This window comes from Rhea americana, unplaced genomic scaffold (assembly GCF_003343005.1).
Source record: "Rhea americana isolate MKP2758 unplaced genomic scaffold, rheAme1 scaffold_606, whole genome shotgun sequence".
Lineage (NCBI taxonomy): Eukaryota > Metazoa > Chordata > Aves > Rheiformes > Rheidae > Rhea > Rhea americana.
The window spans coordinates 21256-38159 of record NW_028186764.1 but is presented as its reverse complement, the minus strand read 5'-3'; the positions used below and the strand labels follow the sequence as shown (position 1 = coordinate 38159).

Here is a 16904-nt window from a genome sequence, read left to right as displayed (position 1 = left end):
CCGAGCACTTTCCTTGCTCATATTTACTTACTTGGGCTCTTCACAAGCTCCTCTGACTCCCTAACCACTGCCTCAACATGCTCCACTGAGGACCACGCACAGCCTCCGCACGTGGATCCCTGTCCTCCAATACTGCTGTTCCCACTTTGCATCCAACGGCAGCGTGAGCTCGCCAGCCCACAGCCGAGGTTGTCGTGGTAAAGAAAGCACACAGTGCTGGGGGGTTTTGGTGCATCCTACAGGAGGTGGTGCCCAGGAGGGAGCATGGGTGAGCGTCATACCTCCAGCCCGTTCGCAGCGATCGCTGGCATTCCTCAGTATCCATGACGCTGGAGCCCACCCTGCAGTTTTTTACTCTGTCTTYGCTCTTATCTCTGCACACTGCTCAAGTGGATGCAGAATCTCCTATTTCTAAGGGATTGCTGAAAGACGATAAGGTCCAGGCAGAACAAATGATCTGTCCCAGGCTCTGCACAGAGAGCAACGGTTCTGCTGTTGCGTTACTTCTCTCTGGCTTTGGTGCTGGGCTGTGTTTGGTCTCCGAAGGTTATCCTTGTCCGGTGGGCAGGAAGCATCATGCTGTGTCTGGTTTTCAGTCAGTCCCTGGGAACTGTGGGTTGCTTTTAGGGGCTCTGCAAAAGATAACTGAGAACAACAAGCTTCCAGGCTCTGCAAGGCCCTGTCTTTCTGCAGAATTTAGAATATTTTTGATGACCTGTAAATTTAAATGTTGAAAACCACTGGTGTGGTTTGACCGCTTTCTCAGGAGACCTTGAATCAYGTCCCTGGTCAACTGTAGACTTGTTCTGTGATTTGAATGAGTCATTTAATTTATCCCACGCTGGGTTCCCTATTTGTAAATGTTCAAGAAATAAATCTGCTAGTGATTGTGGAATGTCTCAACCTTGCCAATGAAGGCATGTAACTACTTGGAYGGGGATATTGTCTGGGCAATGGTAAATATTCTAGTAAGTTGTAAAGTGACCTGAGATGCTGTTGAATGAGCAGACATCTACTTCCCTTGGAGTCAGCCAAATGTAGCCACCTCCGTGTAAACTTGCCACCAGCAAATGACTGGTGTAAGGGCAGCAAGAAGAAGAAACAAAAGGCTTTGAGATGTGTACAAATGCTTTAGCAAAAACAGACAGCAAAGAGCCCTTTCTTTTGTTCTTATGATTGCCACAGCAATTAGGTGAAAATTTTCCTGGGCTGGACTGAGATATGACATAGCTGTTTCTGCCTCTTGTTAGAGGAACGAAACACTTGACCTGAAATAAATTTTGTTTAACTTCATGTTTTCCTTTTGTTTGGAAGGTCTCTAGTCTAAAGCACACTTGCACAGGGAAAMCTCTTAGAAAATATGAAGAGCACATTACTGAAAATGTAGAAATTAAATGCTTGCTTTCTTTCTTTTTTTTATTTTTTCCTTCCAGAAGCTTTCCCCACCTCTGGCTGAGAACATCCCTAATTCAGTGCATATGAAGTGACAGCCTGACGGCAGTGTTGCGACTCAGTGGAGCCTTTTCCTCCAGGCATGCAAGGGTTGAGTAGCTTTTCCTGTATTCCTGCCCATGTGTTTTTCCTTCATTAGGCTTTGGGTACGATGATGTTGTTTGAGATCGCTGGTGTCTAAGCCATCTATTGCATTTGAACTGGATGATGATGATGTTGACATTCAAATCCCTGTTTGATTTCCTAAACTTGGCTGGAGACATGGCGGTGACTCAACGAGCGTGTTATCTGAACATGTGCACTTGGGACTTGGGCATTTTGCTGACTTAACGAATCTCTGCCTGTCAAGTGCGGCTGGGAATGTGAAACTTTATGATCGTGTCGTACTGCCTACAGACAAAAAAAACATAACCACGTATWTGGTAATCCAAAGGGAGGCAAGGGAAGAAATAAATCCCTTGTTAAATGTGTGCGCGTCTGTGAGTGCGCATATATGTAATTATATCTCTAATAGTTATAAACCTAGAGCACCCTCCTGAACCTTGCGGTATGGCAGGGAACGGTGGCATGCACTTTGATTAATCAAAAGTGGAACGTGTTCGCAGCTTGGATCGGTGCAGACTGGGTTGCCAGGTCTCGCTTGCTCTTCGCCGCTCCCTGAGACGAGATGCTGTTCGCCTTTTCCTGTTGCAGAGATGACTGTTGTGTTCTGGCCCGGAGAGGTGCTCAAATGTTTGTCAAGTCTTTCGGATAATGTTTGCAGTGATGCTTGTGTTAATATTGCAAAACCACCCAAGYGAGTTAGGAGTTTGTCCCAGTGGGGGCAACTAAGAGACAAAGTCTTGCCGAAGACCAACAAGCCATGTGGGACTTCCTCAGGCCACARGTTTAGTGTGTATTTAAACTATACTGCACAGCTACCAAAGCCCCAGTTCAGCCCACTTCTTTTGTTTCACAGTGACTGCGGTATTATTACATATATTTTTTAGGTGGATTTATTTCCCGGTCTGCTTCCCCACACGTTCACGAATGCCGTGCTGGTGCCGTGGAGGCAGGTGCGGATGAGCAGCTTGCAGAGGGAAAGTCRTGTTTTTCAATGGCATTGCCAATTTAAATGTACATTAAGCTGTGGCCTGGGTGCCCAAGGCGCTTTTGAAAACGGGTATCTGGGCAACATTTTTAGAGGTATTTAAACATCTGAAGACACCAAGAGTTGCTGGTGTGGATTTTCAAGCTTTGAAAAAGCTTGTTAGACGGCTATCAGCACAGTTAGATGCCTAAATAACCAGAAAGATTTTTGGACTTCCAAATGTTTGTCAGTAAAAATGTAAAAAATGAAAAAGTGGSTGTTATTTGTTAACCAGGCTTCTATAAAACAAAGGGACAAATGCATGATGTTTCATGGCRTTGTGGTTGCAAGTCTGTCTCATAAACTAATTCTTTATCATCAAGGTGTCAAAACTACAGTATTTGAATAAGCTTAGAGAGGTTATCTATCCATATTCTTGAAAGAGGCTCAAGACATCTTACAAGTGAATCTGTCTGCAARTAATACATTTACGTAGTGTGTTCTCTAACTCTTCTCATGGTCAGTTATTTCTTGAAGCCTTCAGAAAATCCTAAAGGAATTTGCCATCTGTGATATTTGYTGCATTTCTTTGCCGGTGCAGAGGYCAGCGCATCATGAAGACTCCAGGACTGACTCCCAGAAAAGCTTTGGTTCAACAACAAAAGAAATTCCTAGCACCAACCACTGCCATGGGAACAGTTGAAACATCTCTCTGGTAAAGTTTCATTTATCAAAAAGGTGCAGAGCCTCATCAAAATACAATTTGCTGAGCCCTGGCTCTAGATTGAGAAACTACTTCTCAAAGCCAAAGGCAATTTTCCACGTTAAAAAGAAGACTTAGGGTGTAACATAGGTGTGTTTTGGGAATTGTGAAAGCCATGCTACAATTTGGCATGAATGGCAGTGCTTGYCTGCCATGGGGTTCTGGAGTGAAAGATCAAAATAAAGATAAACATAAGCAGGGAAASCAACCACAGTGGATGAAAGGTTAAAAAAGACTAGTATTTCATGGGGAGACTGTTCATACACCACAGAAGTATAAGACGAGTTTGGTAGACACTGCTGTATCTTTTTAAAATTCTCTTCTGCATTATAGGGTGTGTTGCTGGGTAGGGTCAATGTTTGGCAAATTGAAGATGAAAATCTGTAAACCACGCCAAGCTGATGAAGACAATAACTGTCTCCTCCTTCACGCCCATGCACACCCAGCCCACCTCCAGAAACAGATAAAAGGGAGCATCTACTGCCCTCAAGTCAGAGGGACTCACTTTCCTTCTCTCTGTACTCATCTGCTGTAGCACAACTGCGTTGATCTTCTCTTTTTGGTTTTTGGCTCTACTTAGAAGAAACAGTCATGTCTCGGCAGTCTGTCTGTAGAAGCTTTGGAGGCGGGAGTAGAAGGGGCTACAGCTCTTGCTCTGCCATYGGTGGTGGCTTTGGAGGAGGTGGCAGCAGAAGCAGGACGAGCTACAGTTCATACTCCACATCCAGGGGATTTGGAGGTGGTGGAGGACGTTGTGGAGGATTTAGCAGCAGGAGCCTCCACAATATAGGCAGCAGTGGAAGGATTGCCATGGGTGGATGTTATGGCGGCTATGGCGGCTATGGAGGCTATGGAGGCTATGGAGGCAGAATTGGCTTTGGTGGTGGCTTTGGAGGACTAGGTGGTGGAGGAGGACTGGGTGGCTTTGGTGGAGGAATAGGTGGTGGAGGAGGACTGGGTGGCTTTGGTGGAGGACTGGGTGGCTTAGGTGGAGGAATGGGTGGTGGAGGAATAGGTGGCTTTGGTGGCCCTGGATTCCCTGGAGGCATCCATCCGGTGCAGGTTGACCAAAGCCTGCTGCGGCCAGTCCACGTTGAGATTGACCCTCAGATCCAGCAAGTGAAAAACCAGGAGAAGGAACAGATCAAGACTCTTAACAATCAGTTTGCCTCCTTCATTGATAAGGTGAGAGGATGGGATTATTGTGTCTAATTAAAATTTGGAGGAACATTTGTGTGCTGCAGAAATGTTGTCCTTTGCAGCTAAATATCAGTTGTTTAGAAAGCTTGAGAATAGTGTTTTATTTAGTACTGCCAGGGAAAAGATCAGAATCATTCTTCCATACGAGATCAAGGCTGTATCTTCAGAATTTTATTCTAGACTGTTGTACTAGGCTCAGTTAATGGAGTATTCTTGCAAGCAGGTTAAATGCCTCCACGTAGCTATACATTTCATGGACAAACTTAGACTTCTGTGGTCTTCCCTTTCCAGATACCTTCCTCCTTAATGTTAAGTATTCACTAATATAATTTTGTTCTATCTGTTTAAATATTTATTTTTTTAGAGTAGAAAACAGTGTAGTATTTTTACACTGATGGCTTTGGAAATATATTTGGAGTTGGTGCTACTTTTAAAAGCTCCTTTGACTTGAATGTGTCTTATAAAATCCTTCCTTTTCCTGATTTTGCAATTTACTCTACAGTAGAGAAGTTTCAGAATGTTTACTGATCTCACACCATCATGCAAAGGAGAATTGGCACCCTTTTAATGCGATGAAACGGGTGCCTTGGCTGCTGCTGCTGTCCTGCCTGTGACGGTGAATACTCCATGTGTTGTTTCAGGTTCGCTTCCTGGAGCAACAGAACAAGGTCCTCTCCACCAAGTGGGAGCTCCTGCAACAGCAAGGGCCTTCTGGGCCGAGGAAGAACCTCGATGTCATCTTTGAAAATTACATCCAGAACTTGAGGAGGCAGCTGGACTCAATCTTGGCACAGAGGGGACAACTGGAATCAGAACTGCAGAACATGCAGCAATATGTTGAAGATTACAAAACCAAGTAAGTGCCGTGAGAGTAACACAGAAAACAACTCAGGCAGTTGACAATGGTAGTCTTTATCTCCCAAGTACTTTTTCTTCACATGCATGCTTTTTATTGCAGTTATGGACATCACTCTTTCAGTCTAAATATTTTCTCTTCATTTTGGTTTAATGGCCYTAGGTAGAAAAGTTCAGGAATCTCAACTGTATTTTTACTCTCCATAGGTATGAGGAAGAGATCAACAGGCGCACTGCTGCCGAGAATGAGTTTGTAGTACTCAAGAAGGTGAGTCACACACACTACACAAYTGGCACTTGAATACTAGGCTTTATCTGTGCTTCCAGGGGATTCCYTTTGAAAGGGAAGTCCAAGGGAGTTTGCAGGATTGGCGAGCTACTACTGGAGCACTTTTTCTTTCTGCAACTGAACAGCACTCTGTCATAGCTGTTACCCTCAGCAGAGACCACAGTTTCTGCTGTCCTGAAGGATTTCCAAAAAGAAATGAGACTATTCTCTGATCTTTCCTTTAGGATGTGGACTGTGCCTATATGACTAAAGTAGAGTTGGAAGCAAAGGTGGGAGCTCTGACAGATGAAATCAACTTCCTAAGGTGCATCTACGAGGAGGTGAGGAGCTTTCTCTTCCCCTTAGGTAGCTGGGACTCTGATGAAGCAATTTCCTTCAAGAGGAAATATTGAGGCTGATTTGGGTCCTTGGTAKGCTTACTTAGAGAGCAATACGGTGTTTTGCAATTGCTAACTTGTGTCTGCTCTTATTTCGATGCTTTGCAGGAGTTGTCTCAGATGCAGACAATCAGCCGGGACCTGTCTGTGGTGGTGTCTATGGATAACAGCAGGCACCTGGATCTGGACAGCATCATTGAGGAAGTCCGACGCCAGTATGAACAGATTGCTCAGAGCAGCAGAGCTGAGGCTGAGGCTTGGTACCAGAGCCAGGTGAGTTCTGAAGGAGCTGAGGAAACCTGGKTGATGGCTGCTAGACTTTGCAGACAGTTTAGGACAAAATGAGAGATCCCAAAAGGAATATCTTTAATCTAGTGGCACAGACATCCATGCAAGGAAATCTCAGAAGGAAGTGTGTTGCACTTGAGGGACCTGACTGGTTTTTCAAGGAGTGCAAGATACAATCCTATTGAGCTGCACATCAACATCATACTGACCATTGTCATAAGTGATGGTAGTGGCATGTGAACAGTCAAACTGTTGATAAATGTTGTCTAGATGCTAGGAATATTTCATTAAGGCTGTGCTTTGTCTTGGTGCCTTCAGTATGAACAGCTGCAGAGCACCGCTGGAAGGCATGGGGACAGCCTCCGCAACACCAAGATAGAGATCCAAGAGCTGACACGCAACATCCAGAGGCTGCGGGCCGAAATCGAGAATGTGAAGAAGCAGGTAAGGCTTCCTGAGCACCTCMYTGGGTACTGACATCAGGTTGTGTCCCAGAGGAGCAGCCTGGCTGGCCAGGATGGTGTGACGGAAACATAGTCACTGAAGTGCAATGCTTCTGGAGGACCTTGCTTCTTCCTACCTCTTTCCCATCCTCTTTGTGCCTTGGGCACTGCTCCAGTGCAGGGCGTGTGGATGGGGACTGAGAGACCACCTTCGTTCTTTCACAGAACCAGCAGCTGCAGGCCGCCATTGCTGAGGCAGAGGAGCGGGGCGAGATGGCCCTCAAGGATGCCAGGATCAAACTGGAAGARCTGGAATCCGCCCTGCAGAAAGACAAGGAGGAGCTGGCTCGCTTGCTGAAGGAATACCAGGAGCTGTTGAATGTTAAGATTGCAYTGGATGTTGAGATTGCCATGTACAGGAAGCTGCTGGAGGGAGAGGAGAGCAGGTAAGCCCTTGACCCGTGAATATCTGAGAGGGGTATTGTTATCTGTGCTAGACTCCTGGAGTTTTGCAGCTGTTTTCTACCTTCAGCATGGGTTTTCTGATTAAAAGGGGTAAACTATCGACTTGTCCTTTGGATTACGTTGGCAGGGGAAGGCCAGAATTGATAACTGGCCTACTGTTTACTACCTGTGGTACAACCATGGTTTTGTTAGGTRCTAATTTTCTGATGAACCTTAAGTCTGGAAGAAACTCCAKGTGRAGGAATATTGCCACTGCCTCCTCTCATTAAATAACGTAGTGATGGCAAAGKRGGTGATTAAGGCTGGAAAGGGAACAAAAGACCAACTAYGAAACCTTGTAAAAGGGTTATAGAACTTCTCAGGCTGACACCACATAGGAAATAACGTTTGGTAATCTCCCTTCACAGGTTGTGTGGAGATGGCATGTCCAACGTGAATGTCTGTAAGTATCTGCATTTGTTCAGTGATGAGATAGCGGTGGGCTGTGTCACCTAGGCCTTCCATTCTACCATGGTACAACCTGTAATCTGWGCTTCTCTTCCAGCTGTGGTAGGCAGGACCAGCATCTCTGGAGGCAGAGGAATCGTAGGAGGCGGCTTTGGAGGYGGCAGCGGCATAGGAGGAGGCTTTGGAGGCGGCAGCGGCATAGGAGGAGGCTTTGGAGGTGGAAGCGGCATAGGAGGAGGCTTCGGAGTTGGAAGCGTGGGAGGAGGTGTGTGTGGAATAGGAGGAGGTTACGGAGGTGGAAGCGCTGGAGGCAGCTGTGTAATAGGAGGAGGAATACAGAGTGGTGGTGGCTTCTCTTCTGGAAGTGGAAGATTGTGCGGCTCTGGAGGAGGTGGCAGCTTTGGCTCCAGTGGAGGATCCTCCTCTGTGCGGAGGTGTGTCACWACCTCCGTCAAATCTTCAGGAGTAAGATTCTGAGCCCCGAAGTCAGCTCAGAAAACAAAAGAAGCATCTCCTATCTTCTCCCGGCAGTAGCACAGCCTCCTTAAATCCACCTCTGGTATCCTGCCATGAAACAAACTGTGTCCGCCATGGCCCTCCACGCACCAGCTTGTCTTCCTGGYTTGTGCCCAGGAAGGCAGTCTCGTGGCCAGGCCATGCCCCCTTAGCAGTCCTGGCAAGCTGCTGGCTAGCCCCAAGCCCAGTGACAACATGAGTCCGAGCAAAGTCTCGCTTGTGGATACCCAGACCGGAGAGCTGATTTACAGGAGGGAAACGCTCTGCCTTTCTTGCTGTGTTGTACATTTCTGGCTGCCTGGTGGCAAACGTGTATAAAAGTCCTCTTTGCTCCTTTTCCCTCGTGTTGCTTCCTAGATGGCCRTATCTCTGGGCTSCTTCAGCACGTAGTAGTACATCCTGCTTCTTCCATTCGCTAGCCTTAGGGGCCATGGCAGGTGTGGGGAAAGCGGGTCTCCATCCTCGGCAGAGCTGGGGAGCGAGCAACTACTCTGCAGATGGCCRGAGGGATTAATTGTCCTGGGGTGGAGCAACTGGGCAGCTTAACTCACATGATAGCACCAGGAGCTTGCTCTAGGGCAGTGGCYGCCACTYCCACCGCTCCTTGCTCTGTGACACCTGCTAACGCCTGATGCACACGTGGCCTTTTTCTAGCACGCTCTTTCTCAAGCTTGCTCTTCAGTGTTAGGCTCTCTGTGACATGGAMCAGGATGTACTGTGCCCACCTCCCTTCCTCTTCACTCCATGGTATGTCCTACTTCCTCGGGCTGTTGCCATTCTCAATAAATTGCAGAGAACATACGTGATGTCTGTGTGTCGTTGTTTTACAAGTCACTGCTACGCAAGCTGGTTTTGCCTTGGGAAGCCACTCGAGGGCAAACCCTGGGACGTTCTTCTGTTCAACGCTGTCATGTTGTGATGGTGTTAGGAGGGAACAGGGAGGGTGTGTGGAGTGAGCTAGGCAAGCGCGTAGGCACTGGTGATGCCTCTTGACTCTTATCAGTCACTTTAATGCCCRAATGCAGAAAATTATGGGCGCTGTGCAGGAGCGCTTTCAGTGTGTCATGGCTGCCCCAGTGGAGATTCAAAGATGTGGGTGACGGCAATTGTCAGGGGTAGGGAGGGAGCAGRCAAGAGATCAGTCTGCTCTTGTCAGGTCTTCTGAGCTTCCTGCATCAGGGTGGGCTTYCCTTAGTGTCAGGAGAAGGTGGCCATGGCAGAAGCAGGAGAAGGTGGCCGTGGCAGAAGTGCTGTGGGCAGTGGTGGCAGAGCACCTTTCCTGCAGCTACCTGGAAGCATCCAGGAAGCATGGCTGGAGCGCAGGCAGCTTTCCAYGGGCACACAAGAAGGCTTTGGCCGTATCACAGGCAGGCTGCAAAGCCCAGCACTCTACACGCTCCCCGAGTGCTTGCGGGGCACCGACTCATCCTCCCCCGCGTTGGCTGGCAGTGGGAACAYAAGGAGCTGGGAGGGGACGGGTCAYGGCAGCATCCTCGCTCAGGTACCCATGAGCCGACTCTGAGAAGTCACCTAAGTCTCCAAAAGGTTTTTCTTCACTTGGAGAGCAGGTGAGAGAGAGTTTTGGTCTGGCTCCAGGAGGCTGCCTGGGAGCAGGATGCGAGCGGAGCATCTTTGATCTGGGCTGTGCTTCAGCTCTTCCACCACAAGACGAGATCAAAGAGACGCAAACCGCTTTCTGCACTGGTTYGGGACTCCCACAGCAAACTGCTGTGAGCTGCCAGTATCCCCACAGGAGGTCAGGAAGCTGTGGCCGTAAGAAGAGGAGCAGGCAAGGCTGCACGCACTTGCCAAGGGGAAAGGTGCCGAGGCTCTTGGAAGAGGGCCTTCTGCTCGCTTCTAAGGGCAGCAGAGCAGTGCCAGGGCTGGGAAGCCTGGCTTTGCTTGGCCAGAACGGGCGAGCATGAGAAGGCTGGACCTTCCAGAAGAGGGGCTTGTGCCAAGRGTGCTTTGGGGTTTGGCTCAGGGGAAGAGTCAACTGCTTTGGTTCTTAAAAGAAACGGAGGCCTAATATTTAGCCTTAAAACATGAAGTACACTCTTGTGGGATTGCTGTGAGGAATGACTGTGGCGTCCTCACCTCTGCTGCCTTTGAGTCTCTTGCCAGATTTGCTTTGCTGTGTGTGACCTGAAGTTGCAGCCTGGCTTGGTCTGCCAAAGCTGCTTTTTCTGCAGAATTTCGTTTTGCCCAGCGYTGATTCTTTTGCTGTGCACAGCTCCTTCATCAAAGATCTGAAGGGATGGCTGGAGCCCTGGCTGTCTATCGAGTTTTACTTGGAGGAGGCTGATGCGACTACGGGTTTGGAATAATCTCAAAATCTTGTCTGAAGACGTCAGACTGACTCAATCTGGGCGTCTTATCTGTGTGCGTAGAACATGGTCAGCATCCAGGTATTTGGCTGACTCAGCAAATCTTCCCCCTGGTGATGGCGCTGCCATGTGGGATGCTATGAGTGAGTTTATGAAGAAAATCATCCACCATGTGTTTGGCAATCTGGAGGGAGGCCAAGAGAAGTGGCAGCCTCGTTTTTCTACCGAGCTACCCTGCGCCTCCCAGGGACTGCACRTTTGGAGCGGGTGCACTGGACTGTAGAAGACCTGGTGCACGTAACCGTCTGTGCTGGCAATAACCGTCACCAGATAAGACCCTCTTAATTTAAGAAACTTTTGAAAGAGAAGGAGTCTCCTTTCCTCTGTAGAGATAGCTACACATTCCCCAGCTGCCGCCCGCCGCAGAGGGCTTGCCACCCACATCTGGATAACCCTCGTGGGTTCCTCTCTCTGCTCTCCTGGTCCCCTTTCTCTAAAGCCACTGTGGTATCTAGTGACTTCTGGCTCACTGACTGTCCGTGGCATTTGTATTTGTGGTTGCTCCAATGGCTTTTGCAAGTGATTCTCTGAGTGAGGTTGTCCAAGACTTTAAACATCTGTGGCTAGAAGCCGATACTTTGTGGTACTTTCAGGCAATGTTTACTGCTCTTATGGGGCTTTCTGAAGAGCTAACAAATGGATATATTCACACTTGGTACYTAAAGACAGTATAACATTTTGGACTTCTGAAATGCTTAGATGGATGTAAATATATTTGCTTTGAAATTTATCCATGATTTTTAGTAGCTAATATCTAGGAAAAAATATGAAATACATATTTTTCTAAAGGTTCATATACATAACTAAAATGTATATTTGGCTAATAAGACCCACGAGATATTCTCAACATTTCTTACAGTGAACTTCCTACTTCATTGCTAGATAGCTTGAGCACGATGTTGAGAATTATTTTTCAGTAGTTTGAAGCTGCAGCTGGTGTCCTAAAAATACATTTTTCTACAGTGAATTTAGTCAGGAAGCCCCCATCCCCACTCAGACCCAACTAATTTTACTATAGCCTAAGGTGTCCTTGCCATAAATCTAAAACACACTTGATATACAGCAACAATCTTAACTGTAACTACTTAACAGAGCCTCAGAGATTCTTCCTCCTTTCATTTCCTACTTTTGGAAATGTTCAAATATGACAGACTCAGCTACATTCTTTACTTAAAAACCTAATTAAAAATATTATCTTAAAAAGTCATATCTCTGCTTGTATTTCTCTGTTGTTTGTCTGTCTCCAGTCATCATTACCACATCAAGTGCCCAAAGTGTCATTCCATTCCTCTGCAGGTTCGGCATTCCCTGTATCCATTGGAAAAGCATAAGGAAGGAGCTTGGCCATCCGTTGTCCTCTTGTTCATTGTGCTCCCATAGTGTTCGCAGTCCTGGCACTTGGTAAGCACAGACTCTGGGAGACGCATTCTACAGGAATTTGTTCTAGRAGAAGGAGGCACTCCCATCCCAAGTGATGGAGCTAAGCACCTCCTTACTGGATGAAAAAAAATGCTGACCCGCGTTAAATGTTAATGTTTGGCATTCTTGCTCTACATTGGAAAACTGCTTCCTGGAAAGCAATCAGCAGTTTTCCACATAAAAATGAGATTTGGGGTGTGTTTGGGGGAATTGTGAAAGTCTCATTGTCATTGCTTTTGACCAAAAGGCTTGCCTGACATTGTGCTTCAGTGCAAAAGATCCAGATCCAGATAAACTGAGAAATTGTTAGGAATGGACAGAAAGGTGGGAGGAGGGATGAACATGACTACATCAGTGTAAAAGACACATTTCTAGATGTCATAGAGATATGAGAGTCCACTTAGTCATTGAGACCTGTTTCACTGTTCTTGCTTTTTTATTGTCTTCTACATTGCAAAGTGTAATTCTGGGTGGAGTTAACATTTGGCAAAAAACTGTTAACCACATGAAGCTGATGAAGACAATAAATTTGCTTCCTTTTCACACCCATGTAGACCCAGCCCACCTCTTGAAATGGATAAAAGGGAATGCCTGAAGCTGTGGAGTCAGAGAAGACTGTGCACACTTCTCTCTGCGTTCATCCCTCTGCAGCACAGCTCTGTTGATCTTCCTTCTCTTCTCAACTCCACTTAGAAGAAACAACCATGTCTCGGCAGTCAATCTGTAGAAGCTTTGGAGTCGGAAGCAAAAGGGGATACAGCTCTTGCTCTGCCATCGGTGGTGGCTTTGGAGGAAGTGGGGGCAGAAGCAGAATCAGCTATAGTTCATTCTCCACATCCAGGGGAATTGGAGGTGGCGGACTTTGTGGAGGTTTTAGCAGCAGGAGCCTTCATAGCATGGGTGGAAGTGGAAGGATTTCCATGGGTGGCTCTTATGGCGGTGGATACGGATGTAGAATTGGTGGCTTTGGTGGAGGCTATGGAGGAGGAATTGGCAGCTTTGGAGGAGGTGTCATAGGTGGAGGAATAGGCAGCTTTGGTGGCTCCATGAGAGGGGGCCCTGGGTTCCCTGGAGGCATCCACCAAGTGCAGGTTGACTCAACCCTCCTGCGACCAGTCCACGTTGATATCGATCCTCAGATCCAACAAGTGAAGAACCAGGAGAAGGAACAGATCAAGACTCTTAACAATCAGTTTGCCTCTTTCATTGACAAGGTGAGAGGATGGAACTATATTTTCGGGGGGAATGGGGATACTCAGAAACTTTCCTGTGCTGCAGAGAGGGACATATTGTCCTTCTCAGCTCAATGTTGGCAGGTCTGGAAGGTTGTCAGTGATCTTCTCATTGAGTTCTCCTAAGGAAATGTGAAAATTTTACATCCACAGGAAAACCAAAGGACTTTCTCTACAGTCACCTGGTCCAAATGATTCCTTAGCTTTTATTGCTAGCATTCTCTGAGGAGTCAGTCCAAAGTGATCATGGTAGACTCAACTATCCTAAGTAGTTCTTTCCACTCTGTCATTTTTCAATGATACTTTCTTTTCCAGGAACTTATACTTTGAATGTATGAAGGAGTTTTCAATTTGTTCCTGACAGTGTTGGATTTTTTTCAGCTAAGTACAGACCAATGTTCTTTACCTTGTCTGCGCTGGGACAACATTGGTTGTAAACATGCTTCGCAGTCTTTTAAATATAACAGATATGTATTGAATACTCTTTGTATCTGACATGTGGAATGTTATCTGATAGATACAAGCATCTGATTTCATTCTTTTGAAGGWTTTGGAATAATATAATGCTTTTTCAAATTAATGCAGGCCAAATGTTGTATTTTGGAAAAGTGTAAAATCCTAACCTTTCCTACAGATAATTAAAAAAACAGGAGCAATACCTTAAAAGAAGGGAGGAATCTTCCTATTGGAAGACTAGCTTTCAACCACGTAAGATTCTGTTGTGCATTTGAGAAATGATTCCCTTAGCTGCCCAAGTAAGCACGATGCTGGAGGACTGCCACGTCTCCCAAGATCTCAAGGTGAATATCTTAAACTCTCYTTGGTGGGCTTTCAGGTTCGCTTCCTGGAGCAACAGAACAAGGTCCTCTCCACCAAGTGGGAGCTCCTGCAACAGCAAGGGCCTTCTGGGCCAAGGAAGAACCTCGATGTCATCTTTGAAAAYTACATCCAGAACTTGAGGAGGAAGCTAGAGTCTCTTCTGGGACAGAGGGGACAGCTGGAGTCTGAACTGCAGAGCATGCGGCAATAYGTTGAGGATTACAAGACCAAGTAAGTGCAGTGACCTAATATGGAAGAAGTAACCACCAAGGCCRGAGAGCTAAGCCAGCTCTGAGATTTCAGCACTGACTTCCCTTTGCTCTGGGGGACAGAGGTTTCTAGGGTGGGCAGTTTGACTGGTTGACTGGTGAGCAGTGCAGCAGACTCAGCCTGTCTTTTGCCCTTCAACAGGTATGAAGAAGAAATCAACAGGCGCACGGCTGCTGAGAATGAGTTTGTGGTGCTCAAGAAGGTGAGTCACGGGGGCACCATGAGTGTGTGTGTGTGTGTGTGTGTACGGTGTGTGTGTGGGGGTACAGGTGGTAAAGGCATTGGAAGGAGGCAGTATGAGGAAGGGCAGCTTCCAACAGGAGGCCCTGGCTGCCAGCAGCTCTCCAGGGCTTGGAGGAAAAGGTTCTTTACCTGCGTGATCTTTCCTTTAGGATGTGGACTGTGCCTACATGACCAAAGTAGAGTTGGAAGCAAAGGTGGGAGCTCTGACTGATGAAATCAACTTCCTGAGGTGCATCTACGAGGAGGTAAGGAGCTCCTCTGGCCTTCCCCTTGGATGGCCAGAGTTCTAATGAGGCATGTTCTGACCAGAGGCTCTGAACTTYGACTACAGGCCCATGTGCTTTTAGTCTGGAGAGTCACCTGGGMTCCCYGCGGCTGCTGCTCTCTTCTSACCTCCTCAGAAGTTCAAGTTTATTCCCATCTTGGTTGCAGGAACTGTCTCAGATGCAGACAATCAGCCGGGACCTGTCTGTGGTGGTGTCTATGGATAACAGCAGGCACCTGGATCTGGAAAGCATCATTGAGGAAGTCCGACGCCAGTAYGAACAGATTGCTCAGAACAGCAGGGCTGAGGCTGAGGCTTGGTACCAGAGCCGGGTAAGTTCTGAAGGAGCTGAGGAGGCTTGGATGCTCAGTATGGCTCGCTGTTTYCCTCACCATGCAGCAGGGAAACCTGTTGAGTTCTCAGTAGTTTGTGWCCCTCAARAGTTGCTTTGTGTCTRTGCTGTCAGTATGAAGAGCTGCAGAGCACCGCTGGAAGGCATGGGGACAGCCTCCGCAACACCAAGATAGAGATCCAAGAGCTGACACGCAACATCCAGAGGCTGCGRRCCGAAATCGAGAAYGTGAAGAAGCAGGTAAGGCTTCCTGAGCACCTCATTGGGTACTGACATCAGGTTGTGTCCCAGAGGAGCAGCCTGGCTGGCCAGGATGGTGTGACGGAAACATAGTCACTGAAGTGCAATGCTTCTGGAGGACCTTGCTTCTTCCTRCCTCTTTCCCATCCWCTTTGTGCYTTGGSSACTGCTCCAGYRCAGGGCRTGTGGATGGGGACTGAGAGACCACCTTCGTTCTTTCACAGAACCAGCAGCTGCAGGCYGCCATTGCTGAGGCAGAGGAGCGGGGCGAGATGGCCCTCAAGGATGCCAGGAGGAAACTGGAAGAGCTGGAATGCGCTCTGCAGAAAGACAAGGAGGAGCTRGCTCGCTTGCTGAAGGAATACCAGGAGCTGTTGAACATCAAGATTGCACTGGATGTTGAGATTGCCATGTACAGGAAGCTGCTGGAGGGAGAGGAGAACAGGTGAGGTCTGATGTCATTGTAGCCTCACAGCAGAAATGTCACTCCTTAGCACAGACTTATATTTCATCATCTGCCACTACCCRTGTAAATCTGGACTCTGATTTGATCTTATTTTTTTTCCAAGTTTTTAGAACCAAAATAGAATCAAGGCCCTGATAGGGAATATGTCTCAGTTCTTTTGTCGAGGTTTAAAGGGAACAGAAAGTAAAAGCAGTACTAGGGAGAGTGTAGTGTAATTCTCAGCTGAAGTGCCTTCTGTTGCATCTGATCAATAACTTCTAYTCCTTTCCCCACACAGGCTGTGTGCAGATAGCCTGTCCAACGTAAATGTCTGTAAGTATCTGTGCATTCTCTTCGTTGCAGAATAGCTTTTATGCTGGGTTTCATTAGGATTCCCAGGCTGCCATTTGATGAACAATGAGCCTGTGCTTCTCTTCCAGCTGTGGTAGGCAGAACCACCATTGCCGGAGGCCGAGCTGGAGGCTTTGGAGCCGGCAGTGGCATGGGAGGTGGAGTATGTGCAGTCGGAGGAGGAAGCATCGTGGGAGGCAGCTGTGGAGTGGGAGGAGGAATGCTCAGTGGTGGCTTYTCTTCTGGAAGCGGAAGAATGTGCAGCGCTGGTGGCAGCAGCTTTGGTGTCAGTGGTGGATCCTCCTCTGTACGGAGATGTGTCACAACCACAACAGTCAAATCCTCRGGTGTGAAATACTGAGCCCTGATCTCAGTCCCTGGAAGGAAAGAAGCATCTCCCATCTTCAGCCAGTGGCACAGCCCCTCACGTCCAGCCCCGGCATACCAGCAAAGAAATGAACTTTTCTCCTTATAGGTCACAGCTTAAATCACTCTTTCTCCTTCCCGAATGGACCTTTGTAGTAAAATACCATCCTGTTGACAGAGCCCAGCTCCTGTGTGAGCTTTATCAGTCTCCAGGGATGAAATGTTTACAGCTCCATTAAGAAATATCTTCCTTGCGGATACCAGTCACCGGAGAGTTCGTCCAAGGGCCCTGCCTCTCTTGCTGTGTTGTACCTGCTGGCTGTTACGCCTTGGCTGCTGTGCTGGCTGAGT

The 16904-nt window shown here is 47.5% G+C and overlaps 2 protein-coding genes across 8 annotated transcripts; both read left to right on the top strand.

Annotated features, from left to right (window-relative positions):
- Positions 1-3875: 3875 nt before the first annotated feature.
- On the top strand, positions 3876-8125 carry LOC146587209 (keratin, type II cytoskeletal 75-like). 7 transcript variants are annotated; one of them, XM_085319971.1, is made up of 11 exons: positions 3876-4158; positions 4234-4469; positions 5126-5340; positions 5547-5607; positions 5853-5948; positions 6114-6278; positions 6612-6737; positions 6962-7182; positions 7609-7643; positions 7746-7826; positions 7914-8125. In XM_085319971.1, the coding sequence occupies exons 1-11, from the start codon at positions 3876-3878 to the stop codon at positions 8123-8125; spliced, it is 1731 nt and encodes a 576-aa protein (XP_085176097.1). The 7 variants fall into 7 exon arrangements, with proteins under 7 accessions (XP_085176097.1, XP_085176096.1, XP_085176099.1 ...); XM_085319970.1 differs by having other exon boundaries at positions 3876-4164; positions 4237-4469; XM_085319973.1 differs by having other exon boundaries at positions 3876-4185; positions 4273-4469.
- Positions 8126-12674: 4549 nt separating this feature from the next.
- On the top strand, positions 12675-16548 carry LOC146587208 (keratin, type II cytoskeletal 6C-like). Its single transcript, XM_085319974.1, has 9 exons — positions 12675-13184; positions 14038-14252; positions 14433-14493; positions 14684-14779; positions 14967-15131; positions 15266-15391; positions 15616-15836; positions 16135-16169; positions 16277-16548. Exons 1-9 carry the CDS (start codon positions 12675-12677, stop codon positions 16546-16548), a joined length of 1701 nt encoding a protein of 566 aa, XP_085176100.1.
- Positions 16549-16904: the final 356 nt, after the last annotated feature.